The 17,096-nt window shown below is 40.6% G+C and overlaps 1 protein-coding gene across 2 annotated transcripts; it reads right to left on the bottom strand.

Annotated features, from left to right (window-relative positions):
- Positions 1-354: 354 nt before the first annotated feature.
- Positions 355-16,555, bottom strand: QPCT (glutaminyl-peptide cyclotransferase). 2 transcript variants are annotated; one of them, XM_030035820.2, is made up of 7 exons: positions 16,140-16,555; positions 11,938-12,084; positions 9,241-9,522; positions 6,664-6,786; positions 5,639-5,738; positions 5,024-5,140; positions 355-2,317 (listed from the first exon to the last, which is right to left on the bottom strand). In XM_030035820.2, the coding sequence occupies exons 1-7, from the start codon at positions 16,260-16,262 to the stop codon at positions 2,172-2,174; spliced, it is 1,038 nt and encodes a 345-aa protein (XP_029891680.1). In that variant the 5' UTR covers positions 16,263-16,555; the 3' UTR covers positions 355-2,171. The 2 variants fall into 2 exon arrangements, with proteins under 2 accessions (XP_029891680.1, XP_029891678.1); XM_030035818.2 differs by having other exon boundaries at positions 6,610-6,786; positions 16,140-16,554.
- Between the last annotated feature and the right edge of the window lie 541 nt (positions 16,556-17,096).

Genomic DNA, 17,096 nt, shown 5'->3' with positions numbered 1-17,096 from the left:
ACCAACCTGTATCTCATTTCTTTGAACTGAGTAAACATAACTCGGGAGAACTGCATGCTCAGGCAGTGAGAAGTTGGTGACAAAACTGACGTACCAGAGGTTTGGTGTACTACATGGTTAAAGTATGGTTTCAACTAACTCTATTAGAGATTTTTAAAAAATAGGCTTTTCCCAGTTATAACAACCTTCTGGTCTCACATTTCATAGCGAAGCCTATTTTAAGTTAACTTCCAAATTCCTGAAGAAGCAGAGTAGCAGTGCACACTGCAAATGCATACTGCATTTTTCAGAGGCCCTGCAAAGTATGAAGTACCACAAGAGTTCACCTGTAAAAATGAAATTAGCCACACAAACTCATGTTTAATATTTCTGTATATAGCAATTTTGTTACCTTTTTTTCACCACTTTGGAGGGTGCAGTAGGTGCCTTACATTGCTCAGAGTATTCAAACTTCAGAGGATTTAATTTAGTTGTTTAGAATGTTTTCTCATGGGCTGAAGTAGAGGAGAATATGATAGCAAAGAGTTGAAATAGCTTTGATGTACAGTAATATCTGAAAATAAACACATCTGTCCAATTTTTAGAATTTTCATTGTATTCTATTTCAGAAGGTGCATGCAAAATAGAAACATTTCTCACAAATGTTAAACTGATGGGAAAACATAAAATGCTTTTGTTTCATCTTGAGCAACAAAACCAGACTGAATTTCATTTTCAGGCTGTCCTGTAATAGTAAAATTTTACAAATTTGCATTGCTGTAAATACATATTTCTATTGTGACTTTAAAATATGTATGTAAATATTGTCTTAAGTTCAGAAATGTTTGCTTTAGGAAAATGGCAAAATACAGGCCAAATCTGACATGCCCACAATTCCATAGCTTATTTCCTTTTTAAATCTCTTTGCCTAGGTATGGAACTTTCTAATGGAAGAATTTTGGAGCAGTAAAATACTGACTTTTTTTTCTCAGTTCACCCTTTACCAGCGTGGGGTTTTTTGTTGCTTTTTTTTTCTTCAAATGCTCTCATCTTTTTCTCACCAGTGGAAACCATATTTCTGTAGGTAGCTTTTGAATACTGTTCTTCTGGCTTCTCCTACTTATTTCATTCCAGGCTAGATTTTTGCCAGGGTGTTAAACTAAATTTATTAAATAATTTCAGTAAAGAATGTAAAAGCACAGGGTTGTTAAACTGGTGAGTATCTTTTTCTGATACAGGCTATGGCTTGTCCTTACTTCTTGGTGCTTAAACTGTCTTCTTGCTTCTGACTCTCATTTTAACCTTGATAGATAGCACTTTGCCTTTAAAATTATATTTATATGAAACTATAGTTTCAAAAGTGATCACTTTCCTAGTATGATTACTTCTGATGTAATCTGTATTAAAAACAGCAGTTTGGGTTTGGGTTTTTTTTTATTTTGGGTCAAATTGTGAATGATTCTCACATGAATGAATGGTGTGTCCTGGTGTATTGCTCCCACACACCACCTACTGTTCTGTTTGTATCTCCTCTGTTGCAGTCAAAGCATGATGGAAACCCCCACATACCTTCCTCTTAGCATCACTCCCCACCACCCTTCTCCATCAAAAAGTATCCAACAAACAACAGGGAAAAAAACTGAATTTGGGTTATTTCTCTGTTTCCTGGTGGCCTGCTGTCTGTGGACAAGAGCCCTTGCAGCCTGTGTGTCAGGAGTTCTAGCAACTCATTTCGGTATGAGGTGGTTTAGTTCAACTCAAAGTAGAAGTTGGTTTTAGTGTGATTTTTGCCCCTTGATAATGTATAACTTTCCATTGCTGAACACTGCAAAAGTTGGTCACACCTTGTAAAAGCTGTAGGTAATGCTTAAGTAGGGAGGCATTCCCTCCTGGGATCTTAATAGGTGACATAAAACAGTGATAACAATCCAGAAAAATCCTGGGTTTTTTTATTCAGAGGTAAGACATGGAAAGATCAAATTCTTTCCAGGCTGAAACCAATTCTTATTTAATGCTATCTTATTTGGCTACATGGAACATTGGGCCAGGAACAGTTGAATCTATAATCAGTCTAGGAAGAGCTATCATTATGTTTTGCTTCACTTTAGTGCTCTCCAATGCAGTTAAATAGCAAACGTGAAGGTGGGCAAACAGTATTTAGAATGCAGTATGATTTGTTGCCATTTTGTCTATCACAGGTTTAGATACTCCAGTACAAACACTTGCAGGATTTTGCTGAGATTGTCGATAGTGGTTTTGTCAAGGTTTTCTTCTGTGTCCTCCACGGTATGCCATACTGCAGGAAAAGGGGATGGAATCAGATGTAGGACTGGAACTCCTGTAAGAAAGAAAGTGAAATTTGGAGAAATATTGGAGAAGTTCTGTTAAGCTAACTGATATGTCGCCATTTAGCAATAGAGTCAGGTAACTACTCAATAAGCTTACTTTATAGAGGAGTGTGTGTCACTGTAGCTTCCTTTTACCTTCTCTTTTTGCGAAGCCTGTGACTGCATCCCATTTATTTCATTGTGTGTTTCTTAAAATTGGCACCTTCCTTTCCTTTGAGTACTTTTACCTCTTTTTTTTTTTTTTTTTTTTTTTAAGGCACCTGTAGCTAGTAGTTTTACTGTGACACTTGCTTTTTTTTTTTTTTTTTTTTGAGATCCTTTGCATTGTAGTAGTTGATAGCATGTTTAGGAGCTACAGAAGGGCAGAGAAACCACTGCAGCTCCCCAAACTGAAAAATAATTACCATGTTCTTGTGACAGTGTTAAGATTGAGCACTTTTTGAAGTATATTTTTTAGTCTTCTCTATAAATGGTAAAATTGGGTGTCTGTATTTTTACTCTGTAAAATATAATCAATGTTATCCTCAGATAAAAGAAATTCCACTTGAAAGGATCCATATCACTGCATATATATATATATACATCAAGCCACCTATACGCACTGAAACTTTTAGTTAAAGGAGGACTTAAATCAGTCTTCTGCTTCCTGATCACTTTTTGCAGGGAGCATTGTTTCTCTCCAGCCTCTTTCCTGTTTTACTGCTTTTCCTCTCTCATTTTTCAGCTGCATACCACTAAGGAATCTCTTTTCTTCACTAGGTGTTAATTGTGTTACTAGAAAAGGTTTTGAGGTGTTGTCCTGGTTTCAGCTGGGATAGAGTTAATTGTCTTCCTAGTAGCTGGTATGGTGCTATGTTTTGAGTTCAGTATGCGAAGAATGTTGATAACACTGATGTTTTCAGTTGTTGCTAAGTAATGTTTAGTCTAAAGTCAAGGATTTTTCAGCTTCTCATGCCCAGCCAGTGAGAAAGCTGGAGGGGCACAAGAAGTTGGCACAGGACGGAGCTACGGCAGCTGACCCAAACTGGCCAACGGGGTATTCCATACCATGTGACGCCACATCTAGTATATAAACTGTGGGGGGGTGAGGACGGGGGATCGCTGCTCGGGGACTAGCTGGGTGTCGATCGGCAGGTGGTGAGCAATTGCACTGCGCATCATTTGTACATTCCAATCCTTTTATTATTGCTGTTGTCATTTTATTAGTGTTATCATTATCATTATTAGTTTCTTCTTCTCTGTTCTATTAAACCATTCTTATCTCAACCCATGAGTTTTACTTTTTTTCCTGATTTTCTCCCCCATCCCACTGGGTGGGGGGGGGGCAGTGAGTGAGCGGCTGTGTGGTGCTTAGTTGCTGGCTGGGGTTAAACCACGACAGGTGTAGTCATTGTTTTCCCCTATCAGCTTCTCCCATGTAGGATTTTTTATATCCCTGGACATGCATATGATGGCTGTGTTGGTCTTTTTGGACCTGGGCCCTGCCTTGGTGAGAAAAATGGGATTCATGGAATTGAAGAGCCATTGAGCAGGAGAGAGTAACCACAGCTCAGTGAAGAGAGCACTTGCTTAGAAGTGAAGAGGTGTAGCTGCTCTTGTGCCTGCTTCCAGAGCTGTGTCCGCATTTTACTTTACTCTGGAGTTAACAGCATAAGCAATGGTAAAATTAGGGGCCAGATATGAAGACACCTCCCTCCTTTCCTAGGTAGATATCCTCTTCCTTGAACTACTGTTACATTCCTTTTTGGTTAACCATTCTCTTGCAATATGACTCTTGGTAGTCCTTGCTGTACAGTGGAAAACTTCAATCAGAAAAGTTTACTACATCTACTATCCTTCTTTGGCCCACCTTAGTTTTGAAGATGTTCTGCTGAGTGCTTGAACTGAGAAGGACATCAAGTCCGCATCTTGAACTTGGACAAGTGCTTTAATCACTGACCTGTAGCTTGACAAGGTGGCAGCAGTAGAACAACTGCTTTCCCTTTCTTTGATTGCATCCCAAAGGAAAAGAATGAACACAAAGTCAGAGGCTATGGCGTGGGTGTCTGCCAGGAGAAATGCTTAGGTAGGGAATCCCAGTTTCAGGTATGTGCCTAATTCCAGGACAGATTTCAAGCACATTGTGTCCTTTGCTATTTCTGCTGCCTACTCTATGCACCTTTCCCACCCCTCAATCTGACAGCTGTGAAATCTCCATTCTCTTTAGGGTATGAGGATGTCTTAATTTGAGTATGTGAGTTTTTGCAGGAGTCAGTGCCTTCACATTTAAACAGGTAATAGTGAGCATTACTGTAACTTTGACAACAGATCTTTGGAGATTTTTGTAGTCTTTGAAAATATGACCCTTGAGTGTTTCACTGCTCCTAGAAATAACTAGCTGGCTAGTGTAGTATGTAGTGATATCCCACTGGATCAGACCTGCTTATCTTCATAGGACACTACTGCTGACAGAAATTTCCATTATCTCTGTGCCACTGGAGCTGTGCTCGTGCAAAAAGATGATGGGTATGTTTTATCACTGCTTTTGTTCGGGTGTGTTTTTCAAAGCTGTGACTCTTGGCCTGCGTAAAGTTGAATTTGGAAGCCTCAAGTTGGGGCAAATAAACTTGAAAAACAGGATCATATGCACTTGCTTGTTCACTAAATGATGCATTTGTTACTGAACTTATACTTTAAAACAGAAGAGCTTCTGGTACCTCTTAATAAAAATGGAACATGGTCATCTTCAACCAAGCCTCGATGCAAAGTAGTCTGGAAATACTGCCTTTCAACAAGATGATTCTTCAACAGATTCATGTTGTGTAGCTTTTGCTCTGTAATTCACAATGAAAGTGATTATTACAACTTTTGGACAGTAAGAGGCATGTTAGCACATTTGAATTCTTTTTCCTCTCACGGAAACTTTTTCCATCAAAGAAGAAAAAGGAGTTGGTGACTGTCTTTTGCATTTGTTTAGTACTTAGAGGACCTCAAGATTGGTGCTATTACCCTCATTTTACAGAAGTGAGAACTAAAACAAACACACAAGTGAAGCAGTTCCCAAGAGCCGCAGTGTGACAATCACTAATAGAACGTTTCATGGCTTCCAAGCATCTGGGAATCTTCCTCAGATATTTTATTAATTAAATATTAAAATCTTTGTATAGGTTTAAGATGCACCAAATTTAACATTTCTGTTATTAAATATTATAACTGTAAAACAGAAAAGTAATCTAAAAATCTGATTTACTTAATACATTCAGGACTTAATATTTTCAGAAACTACACACTAATTTTTCAAATTTACCAAAAGCCCATACCCCTCTCCTTACCAATTGCTTGCAGCCTCTGAAACCACCGAATAGTGTTAGGAAAATAATTGGGAAAGACTGGGTTTGGTGCACCAATTAAATCCAGTAGTACAAGCAAGTCCTACAGAAGAAAGAATCTTTAATACAGAGTTCTTTACACCACCACCAACAGTAGCAGCAGCAGCAATGAAACCTCTTGATTTCTGTATAGGTCATGACTAGGTCTTTGATAGCTCTGGCCAAAGATCTGGCTTTTCCACCATGGTGCCAGAAGAACTCATTAGCAGAACCCAATTCCAATCTGATGCATTTTGCTGTCTTTCTGAGGAGGAAACTGTAGGCTGTTTCTCTGTTCCTCAAGCTGAAGCAGACTGCATTGTTTTGTTTGCAGTTTGTGTGTTATATCCCTTTAAAAGAAAAACTATGGTAGGTGGGGAGAAAGAGGAAATTGCTTCTTCCCCGGAGAACAACAACGAAGTCTGTCAAGGTAAAGACATTTTATGAGTCACAAGATACAGTGACAGAAGAAAAGTGTCTCAGCAGTGAGTAGGGAAACTAGAAGGCAGTAGGGAGAAGGGAGCAGACAACCAGAATGTTCGTAGGAATCAGAGGGAAACAGAGAGCTTGCTGCAGCTTAGTGCTGAGCTAGGGGAGATTTGTTCATAGACTGATACTATGTCTGTGCTCTTTCCTCACTTTGAATTATCTCTCTTGAAGAAGGTGGGTATCTTAGTTTATATTCTAATAAATTGGTGTATTTTGATTTTTCTGACTCCTCCTCATACTTGCATGGAGGAATTCTAACTAAGCAGATTTACCTGAAAAGCTCTTGCCAACTCTATTTTATCACATCTCAAAATTTCCACAAGCCTGCTTATCCTTTAACTTTGGTGGGGTTCATTGTTTCTTGGGAATTTGGCCAATTACTTACTAATTAAATGTTTCAAAAATGTAACTTACTGTTACTCATTACGGAGGTGGAAGCCACTTACTATGCCCTGCAGCTGATTTGTGGTTGTTGAATCAGGTGGATGTGGAGTAGATACCATTTTTTGAGCTAAGTGTTGAGATCCATAGAGGGAATCGGAAGGGGACCATCGGACAAAGGCTTCTTCACCATCAAAAAAAATGAGCTGAAGTGAAAGGTCTGGTCTTGACGTTGAGCTGGTCTATTGGAGGAAGTTAAAAGTAACATAACTAATTCTGGCCAGAACATTAAATAAAGGACAAATATTATAGTCATATAAGTAACATCAGTAGGGGTATATTTTCAAGGTACCCTATGCAAACCTTCCTATGTCTGTTAAAAGACACATTACGGTGTAATAGTGGTAGTGATCAGTTATTATTATTTATCTAGCACAGTGACACGTTCTCCAGCCTGGAATCATTTTGGTTCTGGTTAAAAGTTTCATTTCTGACTTCACCGGACATGAGCTGGATATGTTGAGACAGGTCTGCAAAAGCAGGTAGCAGAAACATCATCTCAAATAACGAGGAGACATGTCAGCAACAACACCTGACGTGACTGCTAAAATTGTTACTTGATAACACCACAAAGGAGTAATATCTCTGCTACAGTTGTGCACCAGTGGAGCTGAATTATGTATTTGTAAAATTTCAACAACCAAAAATAACACAGCAGGAAAAACTGAGAATATATATGATTAATGTATTTAAGGTCACAAAGGAGACATCTGTGTGAAATTTCTTCCCCATGTAGAAGGAGCCTTTTTTCTCTCTCTCAGTTTACTAACTGAAGTCTTGTTTGCACTGCCAACGTTTCCTAATAATCTACAACAAGGCTAAACCCAGTTCAGTTCTGCTATATGAACAGCTTGGGGAACTGTAGTCTTGGCAGTTGCTATAAATACGTTAACCCCTCTATGAATTAATGCTACTTCAAGTGAAAGCGTATGATGTGGTTAAAAAGGTGGGGTCACTGGCAACAGTCATGTCCTCTATGGGCTACAACTCCCAACTAGCTGGAGCTGATCCAATATAAACAGTAGTAGAAAACTTCTATAAAATGTCTCTCACGTAAGCAAGATGATATTGATTATGCTCACAGCGATACATGGATTTCTCTAATGGCACTGCTTTGCTGCCCTTTGTCCTTTGCACAGGACACGAGCTCTTTTGATAGCAGTCATTTTGCATTATATTCTGGAGGAAACTATTAATGCCACTTGAATTTTACAAAGTAATATTTTATTGTTATTACTGTTTAACACATTCCCAGGTCTGAGTAACGTAGAGAGATGTCTTTGCCTTTTAAACTTACTCTATATAACTGGAGAAACATCAAGATAAAAATCACAGCTTCAAGTTAAAGTATAAATAGATTTGGCTGAAAACGTAACAAAGTCTGTTATGCTACTATGAGCAGAGCAAAAGGGTCATAGCTAATGTATTAAGCAGATGGATCCGAAAGTATACTTTGTTAACAGGCTGTACAAATGGTATCCTGTGCAAACTAATTAGATTGCCCTTTTGTCAAATGCTGTGATCTTACATGATAAAACAATTTAATCAAAAAATGATGTATTACTTGCAAAAAATTCCCGTCTTTAAGTCAGTGTGCAGGTTGTTCCATAAATAACCATCAGGCAAATTTATTATAAATGAAGCTTCTAAATGAAGGCATAGGTATTACAGGAGTGCTTTGTTTTGCGATTAAAAATATCGGCATACTCTTAATTTTCTAACTCTTAAATATTCTAATGTCAGAAGGCACCAAATCAGTTTCTGGAAACAACTGCTGACGGGTAATCTTAATACCTGAACTGAGTGTATTCCTGACACTTTGTAAAGCATTTGAGAGACCTTTTCCTGTGAAAGTTGTTAGTGTATGAGAAGTATTCTTCTGTAAACAGTAAATACTGGACCAGTAGATGGCACTCATGAATCTGTAATCCTACAAATTTGTAATCCTACAGGCTTTTAGAGCTTGTAGGATCAACAGATTTTTGTGCCTAGCAATGGCAGCACTTTGAAGCAGATTTTCATAGCATAGGTAACACAGACTGATAACATTATACTATTACTTGACTGTTTTCCTGTACTCAGCCATCACTTGTTACATAAATAAACTATTCAAATTGATAAAGGAAAACAAGAAGAAAAGCTTGAAATCATTATGGGATGGAGGGATGTGAGTGTAACTGTCCTGCACAGCAATTAGTTCATCCATCTCCCAAAACAGTATAACTGAGAGATTTTTAAAATGCAAGATTCAGAAAGCAACAAAACTTTGTCAATGACCCTAGATGTCACTGGATACAATAGGAGCTTCTGAGTAGGGTTCTGTGCCTTTTAGATAGGATTATATCTCACCAAGTCTATGAACCGTATTATTCATGTATAAATTGTTATTTTTATATAGTATATATTTATTAGATAATTTTTAGATAGCCACCCTTTGCATAAGAAGTTTTAATGTGATAATGTACTCTAAAGAGGTAGATAGAGATCTCTGTTCTGTTCTTCTTGAAGTCAATGGGAGTTTTACTACAGGCACAGCAATCAGAGACTCATGCATGCAGGCTATGGGAGAGAACATGGAAGTGCCCTAAGGCCTGTTGCTGTTGCAAAAACAAATGAAAATGAAACAAGCAAACTACCTTGATTAATTGAAGCTTGTTATCCAGTGCACGTGCCAGCTCCAATATCATAGCACAAGGCACAGCTGAATCAGTTGCTCCTACAAACACTCTCTCCTGCCATTGTTGTCCAAAGAATTTTGAGTCGTAGTGGCAAGCAAGTACTAGATGGCGTTTTGCAGAGGGGTCGAGAGTACTGATAATATTTGAAAATGTTTGATATCCATATGGTGTGTATCTCTGAAAGGTATCTTCTTCAATTTCCCAACCAGCCTGTAATCTTTGAAGACGGTGCTTGATATGCTACAATTAAAAAAAAAAAAATCTTATTAATATTGCTTGCTTCCCAAAGATATTGCAGACAAATTGTCATTAGCTAATTAATAGTGGCACTTAAGCTTATTTCTGTAATATCACGGTATTTCTAGAAGATAAATTTTATAGCAAAAAATTTAACATCACTATATAAAATAAGCAACGTCTTTGCTACCTTAGCCTTTGACTGGCTCACTTGCTTTTCATTTCTCCCTTTTGTCTCTTGTCTTTGGAGTCTGAAGGTGCTTTGAATAATTGCCCATTAATATGACACATTAAGATCTTGATCTCTGAAGTTTCCAGGCCAGTGTTTTTTCAGGTGTAACCAGACAGATTTAATGTTTACCTCTTCAAATCTAAACTCAGTTATGCCCTTAAATTCAATGTCAGAACTGGATGCAGAGAAGGTGTGGCTATTTTGACAATTACTACACATAGATGCCACAGTAGTATTTAAAAAAAAAAGTTGGCAGGGGGTGGGGGTGGTGGTTGTTTGGTGTGGGTTTTCTTAGAGAGAAATCTGCCCTTCAAGTGACATAAGTTGTTTACAAGGCTGTAAGAGACAGTTTGATTCCTGTAAATTAAAGAAAGAATTAAACATTTCAGAACAATGTTTTAAAAATGAAATCCTCTAAGTATAGCTCCTGTAAAGATAAAAATTAAGACAGTGAGTCTATAAAAGAGATCATTCGTTTTAGGTATCTTCCTACCTAAAGAGAATACCTTTAACAACCCCAGTTATACTTAGTACAGAGTTCTGGCTAACTCTTGTTAGAGGGCCATCTCTGTTGAGCAACTTATTTTTATGGGTCCCTAGAGTGCTTCTTCAAGGCAGATTCCTCTCTCTTTAAATAAACATTAGGAAAAGCCTCTAAGGGGAAAAAAAGAAAATAGACTTTGAAGACTTGTCCTGCTCGTAGTGAAGTCAGTGGGAATATTGCCATAAATTTTAGTGCTAGAACAAACTTCCATTTTGTTTGTGGTCACCCACTGAAAGCTTTTATGGCATTGTATGGTCTATCCACTATCTGTAGGCAGAGCAAAGGACGTCTGTTATGGATTAAGGGGAATATATAAGCCTGGATGGAGTTCCCAGTGTGCACCAGCCATGAGTGCACTAGCCTTCTCCCTTAAAGGAGTCTGATGCTTTTTCTGTGTCTTTAACAAAGAAATGTCATCCATTTTGAATGCCATTGTGCTCCAATGATGGAGGACTCTTCTTTTTTTCCTTTGGCGGGGGTCCACTTTGGTACATGCTGTTACCTTGTAACAGGATAATCCTATTTTGAACATAATTTGTGGTTTTCTAGCTTAGGCTCAGCTGGGGTTTTATTGTTTGCTTTTTTTCTTACTTTTTTCCCTTTCACTTGGCTGCCTTCCAGGGTATCACTAAAGAAACCACAAAACTAAATCTATAGAGACATGTGCGCACACGCGTGCGCGCGCACACACACACACAAAGCATAAAAAAGCTGCATTTTTCCAGTCTACCCATTGCAGAGTGGCAAATAAACTGACTGTAGTTAGGGCTATCTTGGAGCTGTTGAGTCACTGCCTAAAGGGTAAATGAAGGCTCATGAGGTGTTGTGAATGTCTTCTAGTAAACTCAGCTGTACCACTGTTTTAGCCTTGCTCTTGGCTAATGTAGTCCAGAGCCAGCATGGCACACAGTCCTGAAGATGCCCACACCGTGAGTGCAGAGCAGAGGTGTCAACAGGGCAGCAACCCAGCCATGTGGTTGGTCACAAGTCAAGTTGTAACTCCTTGTGGCTCACATACAATGTGCTGGAGCTTTTACGGGCTTGGGGCCAGGTGCAATCTGGATATGTTAGCCCAGCATTAACATACTGCTGTGCTTGGGCCAGCGGAGCTAGCATGGTACTTGGACCAGTGCTGCACTTTGTCACGTTGACCATTTGATCTGCGTGCCCGTTTGGGCCCCTCTGATCCCTTTTTGTGCTGATACACCCATCTGAAGCAACACTACAGAGGAGTGTAACAGCGCAGGACCTCTCCAGAAAAAGGGCAGGACGGTGTCATTCATTTCATCGCCATGTATGGTCCCAGGGGGTTTGAACGAGTGACCAAAAACCTGCTCGTGTGAGGGAAAGGACAAGGGTTGTGTTGTACTTTGGGTAACAAACCTCAGGCAAGCTTTTAAACTTAAAACATAAATTTTTAAACAGGTTTTTTTTTTTCCATCATGCTATGCAGCCCTGGGAAATAATGTCAGCTAAAGTGCAAGCTGTGTCATGTAGGCTCTATGCAGTCTAGACTTGAACAATGATAGAGTTCATCCTACCGAATGAAAGGAATGTGTCTGTCCCTTTAGCGGTCACAAAAGGCGCTACCAGAATATAAATAATAGATGTTCTTAGAGGTTTTCAGGAAATGTTGTCTTACCTGTCGTACGACATAATTTCCTGGTGATCCTGAGTATCTTTCTATCAGGATAGGGCGCAAATCATTCTCCCACATTTCAGAAACATCTGTGTTTGCTGCAACTTTTTGAATAGCGTCAGAATGTAAAATTCTTGGTTGGTGAGAATACTGTAGGAGGGAGAAAAAGGAAAGATTGCTCTAACTATTACCAGACCTTTTTAAACATAGTTTGCTTCAGAATTACAGTAAATGTGATACATTATGCTGCTTTGATTTACTGACAACAAAAAGTAATTTTAAAAAAAGCTTTTATCTCAAAAATGATTGACACTTTTATGTTATGTAGCTTCTGTATTTTTGATTTCCATGCAAAATATACTAGTATTAAAAACATGGGGAGAAATTTTTACCTATCAACTAGCTGTAAAAACTCAACCTGTGTTTGGGTTCTCTTTTCTAGTACCCGAATTCTACATACATACAGTCATGTCTCTTACCATGTCACCTTCAAATGAGGTTTCCATTGAGACAAACACCAGAAGCTTTTTTTATAGTAGTAATAATATTTAGCTTTATGCTGTGTCTACATTATGAGGTGCAGTACTGCAAAGAAATACATAAGCTAGCTCAGTCCTGGAAAGAGTGAAGCCTCTGCCTACTGTGGTGGTATTGGTGTGACTACACAGCATGGTGCAGCTCATTTAGGACTAGCTGGGGTATGCATCAGCTTTGTGACACATGGCTTAACCTCAGACTTGGCAGCTTATCTCCTGTGACAACAGATAGTAGTGCTAGGACCTCCCAAGTGGCTTCTTTTCTGTTGCCTAAACACAGACCTTTAGAGCTATTTTGAGTGACCTAGAATACTTGAGACATCCTCATGGGGCTCGCAAATGCGCATCTTTGATGTGCAAGAGCCTTGTGCTGTTCTGGAGTGGTAGCTGAATGCCAGGTGGGATCCCCAAGGGCATCTCAAATGCCCCTTTGGGCACCTGATTTGAATCTATCCAATCTCTAGCAGTTGTCTCCTCAGGAACTTCCTGAGCCACTCCTGTTTTTATAGATTCCTATTTTGGGGACTATCATAGGATGCTCCTATCATATCCATTCCTTTTTTCTATCATAGGGACTTCCCTCTACTTCTCTTTTTCTCCCACTGAAAAATCCTGGTCTGTTTACTTGTTCTTCGATCAGAACTGCCTTGATCAGACTTCCTGTCCTTCAGTGTACCCTGTCTACCTCGTTCTTTCTGAGGAAAGGGAGGGAAGGAAACTGGAACATGACTGCCCCATAGCTTATAGTGTAGGATAATGGTATTTTCTATTTTATTCTTTTCCTTTCTTCAAACTGTTTAACAAATTACTTGCTTTTGGGCTGCTGCTGCATCAAACTGACGTTTTCATAGATGTATTTACTCTTAACTCCATCATTGTGTATGTACTAAAAAATAATCATTCCCCCTCCTTTCCCACTCACTCATGTGCGTCTTTTCACATTTATCTGAAATGACTGCTGAAACTCATTACCTGGCCAGAAAGTATACTTACCTTGAGATCTTCTGCAGTCCTGTATAATGACCTGTTATCTTAATTACCCTGACTGATGAATATTGTTATAAAATGGTTTTTGCCTCACTATTTGTCTTCTTTTCTACTCCATTTGTGTGTGTGCTGAGCAAAGCAAGCACAAGCACAAGTATTTTCTAGATTTCACTGTAAACATTTAATTCTACCCTTCTCTTTTCCTAGCTGTTTATCTGTGTGTAGACCTTTCCTCTAATTCCACTTCAGTTTACTAGTGAAATTAGTAGAGGGGAGACACAAAGACACTGAATCTTACCATGCCAATTTTACTATAGTGTTTAAAGCTGAATTTTAAGACTATAAGGACACCAAATTTTAGGATGTGCAGTTAACATTTTTAATGCTAGGAAATTTTGACATGGGTTAAAGAAAAATGGCATTTCATCTGATATAAAGAAGAACTTTTACAGGTTTGGAAATTGTATTGTAGAAGATGCATAAACTGTCTTTTGAAAGACCAGAAGTTTAATACAGTGGAATTTACACCAGTGTAGAAAACGCACAGATGAGAAAATGTTGTTAGGGAGCTGTTCTGCTTAGGAGGAACAGGCTGTAAGAGGAGAGAGAAAAGCTAAAGCTATGCACTTCAGAAGAGTGTAGGAGGACAATTTAATTAAGGAAGTTCAGAAAATATGCCTTCATTTGAATGAATGACGGGCTCAATTAGAACGTGGAATTGTCTTGTTTCTAACCATAGAGCATGCCTGGTAATTGGGGTCATTGAATCACATCAAAGAAACACGATTCTTATTATTAAAGTACAAACGTATGAAAACACTTAGAAGAGAGGAATAAATTCCCATTTCTAATAATGGAGATACTTTCAAATTTGGAAAGTGAAAGGAATTACAAAAGTGGTCATGAAATAAGAGAGAAACAGAATGAGATCTGTAGGTGACTCATTCCTTACAGTGTTGGTCAATGCCTATTTCCTCCACGGCCGCAGCAGGAAGGCAGAGCAATACATTTATGACAGGGCTATCACTAAACCATTTGCACTAAGCTGCATAAAACTGAGAGACTTGAACTTCTACAAGTAGCCCAAGCTTACCTGCCGATTTTGGTATAGTTCAGCTTGGTGCCAAGGGAAGTTAGCTTCTAAGAACTCTTAAGTTTAGGACCTGATTCATCCTCCTCAATGACAGAAGGAGGGGAAGGTCTGTACGCTGTAGGACTTTCAACTTCTGGCTCACACATCCCTTTAGGGAGAAGGAACAAAAGTTGTCAAGGGCCAAGAATTTGATGAAAAAGAGGAAGTGGTTCTTGGTTAGTGTCTGCATGAGCAGAGGAGTTCAGATGCTATGGTTCCATGGTTAGATGATACTACTTACATCATTGGCAAGCAGATTGACTAGTTGGAATGGCATGAGCTAAAGAGTGTCTTGGTGTGGCTCAAGAGGGCTGAAAAAAGGAGCGGGGGGGGCTACAGGCTTGTACGTTGACTAGTATGACTAAAGATTTAGCCTCATGTATTCTTATAGATGTATTATATATGTGCATATACCTGTACTGTGCATACTATAGATGTATTATGTTACAGATATGTTGTCTATACAGGAGCTGTATATACTGTAAGATACAATTAATAGAACAGAATGACAAAGTTTCTCTTTTTTCTAAAAAAAACCAAACAACCCAGCACTTATTTGAATGGGGAGTGAATAAAATCAAGGAGAAAGGGAATGACTAAGGTGAAGTGGGTGGAAAGGTATAAGGGAAGCTTCATTTTGCCTGTTGGTCCTGGACACATATATTGGTGAAGAGAACTGTGCACTGGATTAGCGGAGTTCAGTCAAACACCTGGTGATGGGCCCTAGAAGTATATTTTCCCCTTGGAAATTCCTGAACCCTTTAATTGAATGTAATTCGCAGTTGTACGCTCTCCCATGTTCCACGTGGTTTAGTTCTTCATGAAGAAACTATGTTAGAGTTTCATAATCAACCACTAAGAGTTGTTAACACAGAGAAATCAGGGGTCTACTGCTTATTACTGTTTCATTAAACGTTATCTCGAGACTGCTTTTTTCACTAGTTCACACAACACTTTGAATTAAAAACAATACAGTGTGGTTCTATGACATATTAGAGTATTACATCCTTTCAAAACAATTTTGCAGCAGCTATCAACACCACCCCTACCTGTTTTTTCTAGCTAAATGTGCATCACTGCTGGAAGAGCTATTTGTTTCCTCAAACCAAGACACCATCCTCCGAATCACCATGATCACGTTGAAAACTGGAGTATAATAGAATGTTATATGGAATATAATGTCAGATTTTGATCCCTCTTCTCCTGTTTGGGTTTCCCCTCAAGTTCACCAGCTGCCCCCAACAAAGCTTATCACGCTAGCTGCCCATTCCGAGGCACTGCAAAAGGCATCGCCAACATGACAGACGTGTGAAGAAGGCTTGTTCTCTGCGGCCATCAGCCCGGGGGAGAGGGAAGCCATGTTACCCACCCTCACCTGCGCTCCCCCGCCGAGCGCGGGCCGATGACCCGCCGCCGAAATCCACGTTCGCCCCCGAGGCGGTAGGGCAGCAGGCTGCGAGACCTTTCCCGGCCTCCCGGGAAGGTGCTACCCGCCCCCCGCAGCCAAGGGGAGAGGCAAGAAGCGCCTGAGAAACGCGAAGGTGACCCACCTTCTCCAGGGTCCAGTCCGCTCCGGTCTCCCTCCCGCGCACCAGCTGAGAGCAGGCGACGGCGGAGAGGCACAGTGCCCCGAGCAGGCGGGAAGCGGCCGCCGCCCCCTCGCCCGCGGCCATCCCCCTCCTCTCCCCTCACGGCTCTCCTCGCGGGCCCCTTCCCTCCGCCTTGCCGAGGCCCGGGGGTGGAAAGGGGAGAGAGCCAGGGCCGGCGGCGGCGGCGAAGGCGAGGCGGGAGGAAGGCTGCCGCAGAAGCGGGCGCCGGCTGTGGCGGCCGCGGCTCTCCCAGCCTCTCCTAGCTCGTCTCCCCTCCGAAAAGAGCCTCGTGCCTGGCACCACGTCAGCAGTGCCAGGAGGGCTGCCTGTGACCAACCCCGGGCCCGCCGCCGCCGCCGCCCCCTCCCTCCTCTCCTCTCCTCCCCCGGGGCCGCGGGCTGTTGCAAGAGGAGGCTCGCAGGGGCTTGTGATTTTCGCCCCGAGAAAAGCCGCAGCCGGCGGTTTCCCCTGGAAGCCGGTTTTGTGTTTCCAGGGACGGCTCTGAAACAAACCGAGGCTGCGATCTCCGCCCGTTCGAGCGCGGGTGGGCAGCTCCGGGCGCTGCAGCGAGGGTTCTCCGGGGCGGCTCTGGGCTCCTGCTGAGAACGGGCCTGGATCACCGCTCGCTCCTGACGACCAGTCCAAAACGAGCGTTCGTGAAGGGTCTCGAAAGGCAACGACCTACAGAGTTGCGAAGTGGTTTAATTTGTTATTTTACGAGCTCTTCTTCCTATCTTTTATAGGCTGAAACCGACAATACTTGCTAAAATGACAATCCTGTCTCGAGGCGTCTTACATTCTGCAATGATACTCTTAACTACCAATGAAGCAAAATTTGAGGTGAAGGCAATATTTTGCAGTAGCCCAATTAAAATCATTAAACCAAAGATGCAAGCCTCTGAGCACACAAGCCCTTCT

The sequence above is a fragment of the Aquila chrysaetos genome, chromosome 13, assembly GCF_900496995.4.
Source record: "Aquila chrysaetos chrysaetos chromosome 13, bAquChr1.4, whole genome shotgun sequence".
Classification (NCBI taxonomy): Eukaryota; Metazoa; Chordata; class Aves; order Accipitriformes; family Accipitridae; genus Aquila; species Aquila chrysaetos.
This window is presented reverse-complemented; position numbering and strand designations above follow the sequence as displayed.